At 40.5% G+C, this 15,506-nt stretch overlaps 2 protein-coding genes across 5 annotated transcripts in view; both read right to left on the bottom strand.

Moving 5' to 3' along the window:
- crebbpa (CREB binding protein a) overlaps positions 1–8,911 on the bottom strand; it is a 38,089-nt gene extending 29,178 nt beyond the window's left edge. For 3 of the 4 annotated variants that reach the window (XM_069714638.1, XM_069714641.1, XM_069714639.1), the window contains exon 1: positions 7,908–8,911. In XM_069714638.1, coding sequence (XP_069570739.1) covers positions 7,908–7,995 — 88 coding nt within the window. In that variant the 5' untranslated portion in view covers positions 7,996–8,911. The remainder of the gene's footprint in view (positions 1–7,907) is intronic. The other variant, XM_069714642.1, reaches the window with a different exon arrangement.
- A 920-nt stretch (positions 8,912–9,831) lies between these two features.
- adcy9 (adenylate cyclase 9) overlaps positions 9,832–15,506 on the bottom strand; it is a 33,056-nt gene continuing 27,381 nt past the window's right edge. The window contains exon 11 of the mRNA XM_069714601.1: positions 9,832–15,323. Coding sequence (XP_069570702.1) covers positions 14,295–15,323 — 1,029 coding nt within the window. The 3' untranslated portion in view covers positions 9,832–14,294. The remainder of the gene's footprint in view (positions 15,324–15,506) is intronic.

The following is a 15,506-nucleotide window of genomic DNA, read 5'->3' as shown; positions in this document are numbered from 1 at the left end:
TCAAGCCTCAGTGAGTCGTGCAGGACTTACATCAATACCTCAACGTGTCAGCTAGGCAGCTTGCGAACCACAACAGCTTTGTTTACGTTCCAGTTAGCGAGTCTATGCCCAGTGTAAACCATCAAACATGAAAAATTAATCAGTGTTGGCTGAATTTAGTGCGCAAGCAGCATCACAATTGTCATTCCAAGCAACAAAAAAATAAACAAATAAATAAATTAAAAAAAGCTATTGCTTTGCAATGATGTTTTTCTTCCCTCTTTTCGAGCAGAACATGAGCTGCTGGGTGAAATCACCAGATACAAAAATTTAGTGATAAAATGATATTTTAAACAAACCTAAATCAATATGCAATTTGTTATTTAAACTGAGCTTCTATAATAACACCTCGCAGATTAATTGTGAGCGCGGGAGCTGGCTGGTTAACCTGCCAGCATCAGGGAGCGCTCTGACTCTTAACGGTTAACTAGCCACAAAAATTTGCAAACAGAAAACTGCTGTTGTCCGACCATCTGTAGTCGAGACGCTTCAAGTTCACAGCAACTACGTCAACTTGATGAGTCGTGTGTTTCAGAATAAAAGCTTTTATTCATTTAATTATAACAGTAGATTATATAACTATTATAACAAAGATATATTTAACTTTACGATTGCAGTACTTTAACTAACAGGTACAGGTAGCATTTCAAATAAGAGATTTTTGTTTGGTTTTTTTTGTTCCCGTGGCTTTGGGGCAGAGCTGAGGGATGATTACCAAAAATGGTGCTGAAGAGATGTCCAGCTTTTTTTTTTTTTATGTACATTTTTGCACAAACACAAAGCTGCTTTTTCTAGGTTGTCTGCAAACGTAAAACACATTTAGCTTTACACTCACTTTTCTTTACTTTACAAAGATGCAACGCTACTTCAACTGGAATCGGCAAAAACCGCAGAACGGAGCAATTGAGACAAAGTCTATTGTAACAAGCCTGAACAAAAAACACGCAGGCGGGCAACGAGAGGCATTAAAAACAAATGAGCAATTAGCACATGATGCATACTAAGCCAGCTAAAAGAAACGCGTAGTTGGGTGGTGACGCACGACCCTGCATTGTCCGCTCCACTGTTCCCGCTTCTCCTCCTCCTGGTTTTTCTGGTTGCCCGCAGACAGAAGCATAAATGGCTCCATTAGTGGCTTTGTCATGAGCTCACCGACGGCCTGACAGGTATTAAAAGTACCGTTTATGCAGCGGTAAGTGAAAATCTGGGTGTCCGGGGGAGGGGATTGAGGGGGGGGGGGCACTGACATGGCTACAGCCGACACACGGAGCAGAACTAAGAGGTAAGGTACAAATCAAACAGTCACTGAGGGTTTTGGTGCACATCTGGCTTTAGTAACGACACAAAGACATGTAGTAGCTATCAGTTTTCCTCGATCTATCAAAATACAGCAGTTCGGAATCTGCAATAACACATTTGCACACATGGAAAAAAATGTAATATCAAAGCCTCTTGATAAAAAAACCTGCGCGTAAAACCAATGGCTTTTTGGGGGGATTGAGGGGAAAGAGGAGCCGAGGGACCCCGCAGGGTGCCAGATGGCCTCTATAGCCAGATGGGGGTCGGGGGGGGGAGCAATGTTTGTTCTGCCACGACAATATATATATATATATATATATATTTTTTTTTTTTAAAAGAACCTCCTTTTGCAGAACAAAGTTAACAGACACTGCGAGCATAAACAAGCACGTTCAACAAAACACAGAAGATGATGCAACATAGTCTGAACTGAATTCACACAGGAGGTGGTCCGTTTGATGTTGAACTTCTCAAAAATGAAACCCATCACACAATTCTTCTATTTTAGTGGTTGCCGGCTGCGGTTTCTTTTCTTCAGTGTGTTTGAGTGGCACAACTTAAGCGCGTGTGGACAGCTGACGTTAGCGTCGGGACTTAATTTTATGATTTTGTCATCATAGGAAATAGTCATTTACAGCCGGTGATGGTTCTATCCAGCGCTGCCCCACTGGGTCCCTTAATCCCAAATGTAACGGGCCAGAACGATAAAGGGGCGGGAAGGTTTACTGATCGATCGCTGCACACACGTGGTGCCGCTGTCATGTGTGATGAGCATTGTGATTTATGATCATGAATGTTGTGACTGTCATTTTTCTTTAAGGGTTGTCCAACTCCTACTTCTTGCAGACCACACAAACAACACAAACTCAATGAAGAACATGTGCCACATGAAGAAAAAACTAAAATATTTAACAGTGGAATGTCTGGCTGTGGCTAAAACATTTAATATTGTTAAGATTTGTTTTAATCTTGATAATGATCATTGTCAAAATATACATGTAATGCCTTTAATATAGAGACAAACAGATTGACACAACACAATGTAAACATACCTCGTTTTTTCTTGAGAAAACTCCCCAAGAAACATTTTATTCTCAAACTCAAGGGATACTTTCAGTTTAAGATCGAATCATTAATAAATCAAATAAAACTAAGCTATGAATGGTTGGAAACTATCCTTTATTTTGAAATCAATAATTTCATCCTCTACTCAGCCAGCACAAGTCTGCCAACCATAACAAGACAACACCAACAATGCTTTTAAATAATCACAGACAAGCATGACTGTGACCAAATATGTTATATTAGAATAAATAAATGAAGTTGCCACTTCATGTGTGAACATACACCTCGAAAATGCTGTGATGGTTCCAACTAATTGGAACACGTCTTTAACCAATGTGATTAACTACACCTGAACTTAAAGTCAACTGACTTTATACATCCACTAAAAATAACCAGTGCAATGATTAATTACAAGCAACGACAAGAATGGTAAAAAAAAAAAAATGTTGGGAGTGATCGTGGAGAAAAAGTCAATTATTATTTGTTTTTAATCTATTAACATGAACAACACTAGAAATGAAATCGAGTATAAGGACAGAAAGAGAGTGATACGTTGGGAACCTTAAACTCAATGAGTAAGACAGCCGGGATTCAATTTGCAAAAACACACACGGCAAGGCGGCAGCTTTGGAATAATCGGATGTTTCTAAATTCAGCTGACATGAACCTGAGATTAGAAAGTGTCACAAGAACTTTGGCACCAAATCGACACCAAAACTCTGAAATTGTCGCAGGATTCATTTTTCTGTAATACCGACAATACGTTGACCGTTTCCAGTTCCTGAACTACACTTTCAAGAAGAATTCTACCAAGTCCTTTATTAAGGAAAAGAAAATTACAATACCGTGCAAATCTGTCATTTTTGTCCCGGTGAGAGATTTACTTACCGAAGTCAAACTAAGTGATTTTATCTGCCTACGCTGTTGTAGAGCCATTAAGGATTTGTGTGGTAAAAACACTGTGGCTCACTGATGCTGATAAGATTTACAACGACATAAACGCAGCACGAGTTATAAAAATCAATTTGTATTAGTGCGGATGTAGTCTGGGTATCGAAGTTTCGCAACGGATGACAAACAATGTTTTCAGACAGACACGGTGTCGAAGCAAGTTTAATACACAGCTTGAGTGTTACTGGTACAGCAACAAGTCTGCTGCATGGAAGAAGAAGAAGAAAGAAAAAAACAGACCCAGAGTGGAGGCATTTTGACAATATTTTGTGTTCGAGTCATCGAGTATACTCGATGTATCGCGGTTTATTCTACGTGGGATGTATTAAAAGACTATATCGCTAACATTGAGTACAAATTAAACCTCCGCCGCCGGCACGAGAAACGCCCCGACTTCACGCTTCTCTCGCTCCATCCGGCTGTGTGCCTCGGTCACACACACACACACACACACACACACACACACACACACACACACACACACACACACACACACACACACACACACACACACATCAGTGTTTCCCATACATATGATTTACTTGGGCCGCCCAGCTATATTTGGGGAGCCGTTTCAGCATTGTTATTTTTTTTTTTTAATTGATTTGTCCGACAGGACTGCGCCATGATCTTTGTTGGAACCTCTGAGCGAGCGGAGGAGGAACGGCTGTCGGTCCGTAACACACACACACACACACACACACACACACACACACACACACACACACACACACACACACACACACACACACACACACACACACACACAGAGACCCGCCTGCTCTGACGGACAGCGGCGGCGAGAATAAACACACAAAAGTGCGGTCGCTTTTAACTACAGTGGATGTTAACAGTCATTTTGCATGAAAGGGCTGCAAGACCAGCAATCTGTGGAGAAATCCAGAAAGTTCGTCCCACAGATGTTTAAGTTTCCCAACAAACTCGAAGTTCATATGCCGGCACTAAAGTATGAAAGCTGCCTGCAGCCACACACAGAGTCGACTGAATAAGAACACGGGTTAACAATGAAAATCCACCATTAAGCGGCTGATAGTTTATGGGCGCGTTCGATGAACTCGGCCCTGAAATGGTCAGAGCGTCATCTGAACTGTCGGTCAGAAAGTCACAGTTTCAGTTTCATATCACTCAGAGCCGGGCCGGTTCATTCATGCAGTGAATGAATGAGTGGGGGTGCAGGTAAACTACTGCTTCGTAAAAATACTGTCAAAGAAAAAGTCCTGTTTAAAATAATGCTGCTGCACTCGGCTATTAAGAATGTTGATTTATATACAGTTCATGTTGTGGTGTTTTTTTCTCTTAAAAAAAACTAAAGAACCAATTGGATTTCCATTTCCATTAAATATTTAATCAATAGGCAGAAAAGGATTGATACTATTTTTTTAAACACCAATAAATATATACAATAATGGTTGAATGCAGACATATGTTGCAGGGACGACCAGAATCATCATACATCTGATATTTGAACACATCTAAGGCTTAAATCAAGCATTTCTCAAGTGCTTTAGAGAATATGTCAAAATATTGCGATATAGGCTTAAAATATTATTAAATATTAAAATATTTTATTTTTAAGCCGTATCACCCAGCCCTGTGGTAAACTTTAACATTTAATGTCCTGTAACGTTTCAATTAATATTTTCAAAGGGCGACGGCTGGCATCTGTTGTAGCAATGCTCCACACACCCACGGTTCACAAACACTAGCATGATCTCGTTTAGGCAATCGTAGCAATAGCTCACTGTATTGAGAGTGTATATATATAGTAAAGCCTGGAGGAGGGAACATCAAAGCTTGGGGCTTTTTTTTTTTTTTCTTGCAATGATGTAAGTGAACTTGTATCTACCAATGGAATCATAAACTTTGACTCTGATGAGATGCCAAAAAGGTATAAAAAAAAAAAAAAAAGAAAGAAAGAAAAAAGTCAGCTTGTCAAAACTGTGGACCGACAGCTCTGCTGGCTAAAACACTCCTTTCACCACAGCTGTTGAATGAAGTCACGACTGGATGTCTAAACACTTTTTTATCTTCATTTTGAACAAATATAATTTGTATTGACGTCATGTTAGTGACTGCGGTTTCCCCAGACCTTTAATTTTTCTTCCAGATTATTTTTTTCCCCCCCACATTTTTGGAAAAGCCATTTGTGAAAAGGCTGTGGAATGAAGCCACGACTGGATGTCTAAACACTTTTTTTTTTTTATCTTCATTTTGAACACCTTTTGGATACCTTTTGGTATTCACACCACCATACGAGAACAAAAAATTGAAGTGTTAAGTCTCTGTGATTTCAGTCCATTTTTAATATCAAACACATTGAGCGATGCAGATTTCACAGATCAGCGTACTACGGGTTTATTATACCTTTATTTTTCTCTGCTAATAAATTTGGATCCAGAAGTATTTCCCGGGACTGTAAATCAGTTCCAACAGTGTCTTGTAGGCCTGTTGGCCTACAGGAGATGTCTGCTAGCTAATCTTACATATCTTGCTGCCACTAAAGAAATAAATTCCTAACAAACTTCTTTACCTCAATAATAAACAAGACAGTCATGGCAAGTAGCAAAAAAAACCCCCAAAAAATGGTGTCGCGGACTATAATCCAGTGTAACGGTGAAAGGAAATGCGCAATTTACTATTAAAACCCGCAGCGTAATTTCAGCTTTAGAATTGCTCAAATAATGCCGACTTTCTTTTATTAGTGGGATATCAATTTAAATATAAATATAAACAAATGTTAAATACCTCATTGGGACCAAACTAACAAGGATATCATATCGTGATTTCATTCAGTCTGAGCTGCATGTGGTGGCCGGTTGATTGATCCATACAACGTGAACGAGTTTCTGGCCTTGCAGGTAGGCCAGTTAAAATGTGTGGAGATGTCACGTCGTGCACATTATTGTTGTAAAGGCTAAAACTAACGAGCATGATATTGCAAACAATTACCAGAGTTCTGCAAAAACACCCCCAGATGGAGTCGTGGAAGATTTGTACAGGGAGACATAAAACTGACTTTTCGGAGAGTCATCGGTTGGATTGCAATGAGCATTGAATCTTGAGGGAGGTCTTACTCCGAATCGATCATCAGGTACCAAACTACTTGGGTGAATAAAACCCTATAGCGACGCAGTTTACAACTCTCACCGCACTGCTAATGTCCTCAATTAAAAACATCACACTTTATTGTTATCGCTTCGTCCCTCCCAAACGGTTTACTCTAAATTATATGTCACATATAAGGTGCATAACTCTGCGTAACTTGTTCAAGTCTTTTTTTTTTTTTTTTTTTTTGTATCTTGGAACTGTATTATTTCTGAAACAGCAGTCCCAAAATGGTAATTGTTTTATAATCAGGATTTTTCTTGGTCCAAGGCCAAAATTCATGTCTCATATCATACCTCCTTATAAACTAAAACTCATGTGATTGAGATGCAAGACAGACAAAAATGTAAAAAAAAATTTGCTGTATGATCAAAGGTGGCTTTGGGTCTGTCTGTATGCTTGCTTATGGGTGCTGTGGCCAAGGAGATGACCGAGTTTCTGTTAATTAATGTTATAGTTGGTAGATGAACTGTGCATTCGTGTCAAACTGTCTTTTTTTCCTCTCTCCTTGTCTCTTAACAGGTAACTACCACTTTAAATACCACACTACACAGACCTCAACACAGTACAGAAAATTAAATCCTTCTTCAAATACCGCGTGGATACATCATGAGCTACAGGATGCCCTGAAGTGACATCTGACTTCACAACAAGGTGAGATTTTTGGAACAAACTTTGCATTATTATTTGAACGTACCAGGTAAACTAATCACAGACATCACCGCGTTTCCAACATTTCGTCATCGCCTGCTGTTAATGCATTTTGCCTGACAACAATCATGGACACCAGTCTGCTGTTCAACCTGATGGGGGTGAATTATTTCACACGTGAAAACTTTCAAATGTAAGGTTTCAGAGCCATATGCGCATGAAGGAAAAGCTCTTTGCCAACACATGCGTGAACTAAGTTGCCGTTGGGGGCACAGTTTACTATAAGTAGGTAAGCTTACAGAAACAGCATTGCAGGAAAATCAAAATCTCATTCAGGCAAAAAAAAAAAAAAAAAACTGTTCCAATTTTCTGATGAAACTTCAGAGGCATCGCTTTCCGCTTTGATCGTGCGGTCGCTTACTTAAACAGGCTGCAGGTTGTAGTGCTGCTAAATTTACACTGCGTTGTACCTCATGGAGGGAAGGTTTGCTGCAGGACTGTAATAAGACTGCATTAGCACAAGGTAATAAACTTAGCATTTGCGTGTGCAGGGGTTTAGGGGGGGCAGTCACAAACCAACGAATCCAACAACACTGCAGTGAAGCCACAGCAACTACAACCAACACGCAGCGAAGTACATCAAACTGCCTGCGCGGGTGGCCGGAGGATGTATTAACCAACAGCACAAGGGGGAGAGAGAGAGAGAGAGAGGGGGCAATGTTGAGTGTAAATGTGACCGATGTAGGTGTTTACATGTGCAGCGTTGAGGCCTTTACCTTGTGCATCTGACGCTGACAGGGCAGGTGAATTCAGCTTCGGCCGCTTTGAGCTGGGAGGTCCGACGTCCAGCAGGTTTTCAGCCATAACTGTTTTCTCGCCTTGGCCGTTTCGCTCAAGTTGACAATTACGATTACCTTCCGACGGGGAAGCGGTTGTATCAGCCCAAAACCTCCCCGGTTAGCACATCAAGCAAGCTGGGCAGCCCGCTTAACGTGAGCTAACTGGCTAATAGCTAGCTAATTGCCCGCTACCAGCTAAGTTAACTGTTAGCTTACTCCTCGCCGTGAGAGTCCAAGTCTTTCAAAAGAGATGCAATAGCGCCCCGCTTCGCCACCGCCATTCACCCCATGATAATCCAACACCCAACACCCACATTATCGTCGTTAAATGACCCAAAATAAAATATCCGCCATGTAAAAATCGAGTTTCAAAATGACAATCCGGATAAATTAGGAGGATTGCTGCAATCCGAGGGAGAAGTCGTAATTTCTAGACGTTCAAAGTACCCATTTTGCGTGACGTCAAATTTCTTCATGCAAAAAAAAAAAAAAAAAAAAAAAAAATCGCGCGAAGCTCCACGAAAATGCACAATTGCATAAAAATGCAGTAATTTTTTTTTTTTTTTTTTTGCAAAAAAAAAAACCTTTCGAAAGTCACGAGCTGGTCTCCGCTCTGCCCACCGTAAACAATGCTGCTCCCGAACAGGGGCGCTGAATCGCCGCACACTCCGAAGGGGAAATCAGATCTACGGAGCGTTTCTGCCCGACGACCGCCGATCCGATTCCGTTTTTTTCGCGATAAATGTCTCCGAGACGACGTTACGATTTCGTTTTCCGCAGAAGGACGTTGTCGTAGCGCGGTAAGGATGCTCGATTTCCACGTAAAACCCAGTGTTGGACCGAAATCCTAATTCCGAGCCACGACAAGATGGCGGCTGTTGATTCCTTCGATACAAAAAAGTTTTTTTTTTCTTTTCCAGATCGGCTGTGGAGGGGGAGGGGCCGCGCAATCACGCCCTACGTGAAAACTCCGCCCCTGACAACCGCTGGGGGCGCTGCAGCACCGCCAGAGACACACGCAGGCAATTTACAAGCCGTTAATTTTACAACCACACCAGTTACATTTATATGAACTATTATATATTAAAAAATAATATATATATATATATCAATATTGATATTAAAGTATTGAATGTTATGTTAAATATTTCAACATATTTTTTTTATTTTAGTATTACTCGGTTCGATATTAAATTCAGTACAGCTTTGTCACACTAGTACAATTCCACAATAGCTGTAAGCTTACCATTCTTTTAATGTAAATAGCACAAAAAGTTTGAAAAAGAAAATTCTTTATAAATTCATAATATAATTATATAATAATATTCATAACTTACAGCCATGTGACTGTACGCTCCAGGCTAATAATGCATTTCATTATGTTTTATTTATTTTAAATGATAGGATTTTCTGCATCACAAAAGTATGGCAGTTTATGCTTTGCAGATGGAAATACAAATGTTCCTTTCATTTAATAGCAAGTCTTTGATTGTGTGCTTTTATTGTTCTGACTTTGCTTATTAATGAGTACAGATGTCAAAAATGAATTATTAAAATTATTTAGATTTTAGTAGTGAATATATTTCATAAATTACACTGTCATTGGCCCAATTTCAGTCATCAGCTGGCTGATGATAAAAACCTTGACGGTGCTGAGAGTTTTGTGACCTTGTGGATATCAGTAATCATAAAATCAAAAAATTGGTCACCTTGTGATGTAGCCTGTTTCCAGACCCGAGTTGTTGACCACAGCAATGAAAAATACACAAAACAAAATGGCAATAGTCTGACTATCAGAGAGCATGTGCTTAAAATATATGGCTTAAAATCTTTACTTTATACTTCACAGTACGCTCAACAGTTTTCTGCTTGGAGATTTATTTCTCTCATACTGAAAAAAAGAGGAATAAAATCATATAATTCACACGAATAGACACACATTAAATCAATCTGATAATAGGTGTCTCTTTTTCATTGTTTTCTGACAAAATCTGACACATGCACATGTATAAAAAAAAAAAATCATATGTGACAAAATAACTGCATATGTACAAACACTGAGTGCTTTGTGCAAATGTGTACAGATTACGATCATGTGTTGATAAATGATACATGGGTAATGTGCACAAAACATACATAATACATCTCATTCATGAACATAGAACAAATACACTTGAAATCAAACAATGCTGTCTAAGTTTTGTCCCAGTGTAATTAAGAACACATACGGGTTGAATTTACCAGCAAATCATAATGAAAAGACGTGGAGCGGTCACTTTTTAAGTGAGTGATTAGGTAATGATTTTAAACAAGTGCTGACACTGTATGCCTTTATTTTACTGTCACAAAGCAGAATCAACCAGAAGGGATCGCTGGATGCCTTTAACGTAACCTCATTGAACTCTGCTGATTTTTTTTTTCTTTAAACTGGAGCACAACCTTCTTAGGACACGTTCCTTCTGCCAAAACTAAAACCAATCCTCTCACACACACATCATCTATCAATACACAGTCAGAGAAGGACAAAACCAAAGCAAACGAGCAAAGCTTAGCGATTTGAATTTCTTGCATGTGAGGAACAAATGCTCAACGTGGATTCAGAAAGAATGACACTGAAATAAAGTAAAAGGGTGATGCTATAGTGCGGAAACAAAACAAAACAAAAATGTAGGGTGTCTCGCAAAGAGGAACGCTGCTCACATGCAAACAGGATCACACACAAAGAGCCAGCAGCGTTCACTTGAATATTTTATTTTTTGCATGTGTAAAGATGTGCGCTACTGGACAGGTGGTGTGCCCATCAACCTGTGAAGTCCTACTGACACCTCAGATCTACTGTGGGTAGTTTTGGTTGCTGCTGTGCATTGCAGGGCTGCAGCCTCAAAATCACAGATCATCGAACAACATAAGGCAGGACGGTAATCTGGAAAATGTAGAGGGTAGGGGGGAGGGACTTTCCTTCACAATCGATGCCTGATATTCCCATCTGCTCCACGCACTTTGTCTGCTATTGGTTCACAAACATGAGCACGCCGAGAACAAGCAGCAGAATAGCACACCAAATGAGAACATATCTTAAAAGCAATGATTTGGGCCAACAAAGCGAACATAACTACCTCCACGTCTCAATCTACACCGACCACCTCTGGACAAACTTCTTTGAATTTTCTGGGTATTTTTGCTACTAGGGTTACAGTATATTATCTCATAAAAATAATCACAGTACACACACGCTGATTGAACATATTCCACATTGAAAAGGCACTGGTTGTTGTGTGTTTGGAGTGCACAACGTCGGAGGTGGCTACATAAATAAAGATGGTTCCTTCTTTTTCATGGCGTTTCTGAATCTGTACATTGTCAAAGAAGAGATGCTTTCACCCAAATTCTACAAAAATGTGGCGGTAATAAATGTTTGCGGGATCGATATACAGATTTCAAACTTCAGGCCGTTTCTTTTTTCCATTTCAAACAATAAATCTACAGACGAGGCAGCGGCAACAAAAAAGAGCTCAACAGCGGCCAAGCTGACGGATTTTCCTTTTGCATCTTTTCCGTGTTATTGATTTGGAGGGAAACTTTACATATCTCACACAAACGCACAAAAGTACGAGAGAGAAACAAGTGCTAAACAAGTGCTTTCAGGAGAAGATATGAAGCATGAGGTGATTTAGGAACAAAGAGAGCTACAGAGCCAGCGATTGGATGGGAGCACCACCACACTGTTCCAGACGACTGCTTAATGTCAGAATGAAAGAACTGGAAAGGAGCAAAAAAAATTAAAATAAAGATGGAATTTGTCAAAAAAAAAAAAAAAAAAAAAGAAATTGCAGGAAAACCTGCACAACGAGCATATTTTTCCTCAAACATACAATCATAATCTATACTCATTGTGACAACAGCATGATAAAAAAAAAAACTTTCTGAAAACCAAAATACAAAAAAACAAAAATAGTCATACTTTTAGGCACCACAAAACAATCAGCTAGTTTAGGTTGCACTGCACCTAGAAATCACTCAATTAAAGTGGCACAATTATATAGATACAGTAGAGGGCCCCCTCTCGAAGAGGCTGACAGGATCAAAGTTAAAAGTCCCAACCTTTCAACAGCAAAATCACACAGCTAAAGGCAGACAGCACGGAACCGTTGAAGAACTCTAAAGCGATGGACCGACCAAATGTTCCTTTTTCTCTTGCGGCAATGAAGGCAACGTCACAAAATCTGAGTCTGAGGTTTTACACGCCATGCTGTCGAAATTGCTGTTGAAGCCAACAGCACGTGGTCCAACCCATCATCTACCAGGAACTACACAGTGATTGTCCCTCACAGTCCCACTTAAAGTTACACTCCACCCGAAATCGTTTGAGTATGAAACTCTCACCCCACTGCAGCCTTGAAAGGAAAAGTCTGGTGACATTCTGTATTTGTCTTATTGTGTCCAATGAGAAGACGACAACCAGCAATTAACCCATCTATGGCCTTTATATCTAAAGCTTGATGTAACTTAATCTTTGGAGCTTCATTGTGGCCCAAAAATGATTAAAAAGACATCATCATGCCGCACGTTTCACTGATTCACATGTTCGTTCTGCCATGAATGCTCACTAATGTACCAACTCCCCAGCAAATGCTCTATTTACTCCTGTTTGAGTAATATTTGATTGGGGCATTGTGCTGGCCTATGGGTTAAGGTGCGACCATTAAAGGTTTGTGTATTGCCTAAATTGGATGTCACTTCCCATCTCCGTCTCTGCTTGTGGAGTCATTACTCTACTCTGCTTTAAGGGGGAAACAAAGACATAAAAAGCCCCACAAAAATTACAAAAAAACAAGGAACAGCTGTTTTCAGAAGTTATCGTGCCTTTTTTTTTTCTTCTTCTTCTTTTTCCTTTTTTTTTTTTATCAAATGATATATTTATGAGCTGTTTGGATTTAAAATTAATTAGACTATGGCTGAGTGCCATGACAAGGTAGGTCACTATCACACTGTTGGTTTTGGTCTTTTCATTTCATTAATTTGTTTATATAAAATATTGCTAGGTAAACAAACAGGGTTGTTACTTTGTTTTGTAAGCAGCACAGTGCCTCTCAGTTTACCCAATAGGAGCACTCCAATGGAGTAGTTCTGACAAATGAAAAGGCAGACTTCGTTATGCAAGACTGCAGCTGAAAAAAAAACCCACTTAGTGGAAATATGACTGAAGCTACTGAGCACACAGTTGGACAGCAGCAGAGAAGTGATCATGCAACATCAGTTCTTCCTTGTGTTCCTGTTAGGATCAAACACATAACTTTTTTTTGTAGCCATCTTTCAGGTCTACAGGAGGTGAGCCTTACATACCAAACAGACAGATCTCAGTATCACATTAAGAACATTTAAAGTTCCTTCTGGCTTTTATGATGGTCTCACTTTAAAAACAAACAAAAAAAAAAAAAAACACCTTTCATCCATTTTTGTTATTCCCTTATGTGATTATAGTTTGTGCTTTTGATTGTAAGGACTCAGTTTCATCTTTCTTAAAAGCTATTTAACGACAATATCTACCAAATACAAGTGGTCGAAAAAGAAAAAAAAAAAAAACACTGTGCAAGACCTGTGCTTAAAAATGTGCATTTAGCTGCTAAACTAAAATCTATGCAGCCTTATTTGTAGCATGTCTCCTTTAGAGTGAGACTCTGGCACAAATGAATACTGTATTAAGCCCTCATGTCAAAGCAGAATACATAAATTAACACTGCTTCATGTGATTCCCTCATTCTTCCCATAGTTTCCTGCTCAGCCCATCATGCTGCACTGGCACTTATATAGAATCTGAAATTATTTTCCCTTACGTAAGGTCAAGAGTTTGATCAAGTTCAAAAATATTGATATGGCACAACAATAATGATTTAAGAAAAAGAAATACTTGCATTTCAAAATAAAAGCATGGAGTAAGAAACCACAGCATGTTCCGTAGTCTACGATTGTTAAAACTTGTTCAGTATTCATATTTGTTTGTTCACTGTTCTAGTCCTGAAGGCACTTAAATCACAAGAATTAATAAGAAAAAAATAACAGAACAACACCAACAAAACTTCCCTTCCCCTTTCAGCCTTTTCTCTTTCATAAACTTCTGTGCTCAACACAGGTCTAACCCACCCCAGCACTCAGGCAGCACTCCCATGAAAGATGTCATTAGCCATTTTACAGCCACTGCAGCCACCGTTTGTGTTGAAGTGACCAGTTCCCTCTTCAAGACACTTGCCTGAAGGAAAGGACATGCTGCCCACATCTGTCCGTGGAGAGGCAGCTGCTGGGGAACAGAGGACAGGAGAGGAGGGATCAGAGACGAGCATAGAACTCCTCGTTGAGTTTCGTTAGCTCATTGGCCGCCTCCTTTTCGTCCTCCTCCTCATGCAGTGCGAGAAGAGCGGGCGGCTCCTCAGAGAGCACTTGTGCAGCACTGGGCTCGGGGCCTAGTTCAGAACAGGGAGGGGTGTGAATGTCTGTGGCGGGATGCTTCCCGGCGAGGTGTGCAGCGTCCCTATATCCTTCCTCCCTCTCTTCTGTGGACTCAGCTGAGATGGGCCCCGCTCCTGGAAGCCTGACAGCGCTTTGGGGTTGAGGAGAGAGTGTGGAAAGAGAGGAGGGAGGAAGAGCCACTGCCTGGGCAACAGATCCTGAAGCTTTGTTGGCAGGTAACGCCCCAGATGAGGGCTGGACTCTGCCGCCCAGGTCCATTTGATCCTGGCGTATACTTTCCCCACTTTTGGGGGAGAGAAAGGTCCTCATTTGACCTTTGCCCTTAACATTCACTGTACCTCTATAGTCAAACTCTAAGCCCATGGCGTTGAGCACAGCGTGGCTTTCCTCGCTCACCTGCACCCGACACTCCACGCCGGTGGAGTCCATGCGACTGGCAATGTTGACTGTGTCTCCCCAGATGTCATAGAGCAGCTTGGTGGTGCCGATCACCCCCGCCGTCAGGGGCCCGTGGTTAAACCCAATACGCAGCTTGAACCCGAAGCCGAGCAAATTCTTGTTGAAATCATCCAGGACGCCCATCATCTCGAGGGCGAAGTTGAAAAGTGCCCTCAGGTGAGCGTGCGGAGAATCGTCTTCATTCTCAGCCATCTGTCGCACGTTCAGGCCCGACGCTGCCATGTAGGTGGCGCCGATCGTCTTGATTTTTTCCACGCTTTTGAATTCAGGTTCGCGAAGGAGTTCGTCGAAGTCTCCGATTAACTCGTTCAGCACGCGGTAGCACTCTTTTCCTCCCTCATAGCTCTCTTCATAGAACTCACTGAAGTTGACAATGCTGGCAAAGATCACACCCACACTGTCGTGGTTCTTGGAGTAACTCTGAGTCACCTGAAACAACAATGAGAGAAGATGGACATATTACAATAAGCTCATATTAAGAGGGAAATATGTTCAAATATTGTGACCACTTGTGTAAATACACAAGATTCAGAGAGTATTCACATCATCCTTTCACTTTGCACATTTTATTATATTGTAAATTTAATTTTAATTGGATAAATTTGTCATTTC

Source organism: Brachyistius frenatus, unplaced genomic scaffold (assembly GCF_029030835.1).
Source record: "Brachyistius frenatus isolate BFR_SWC_R1_liver_20210118 unplaced genomic scaffold, ASM2903083v1 Contig_132, whole genome shotgun sequence".
NCBI classification, from domain to species: Eukaryota; Metazoa; Chordata; class Actinopteri; family Embiotocidae; genus Brachyistius; species Brachyistius frenatus.
The sequence above is the reverse complement of the archived record's forward strand: the minus strand, read 5'-3'. Positions and strand labels throughout refer to the sequence as shown.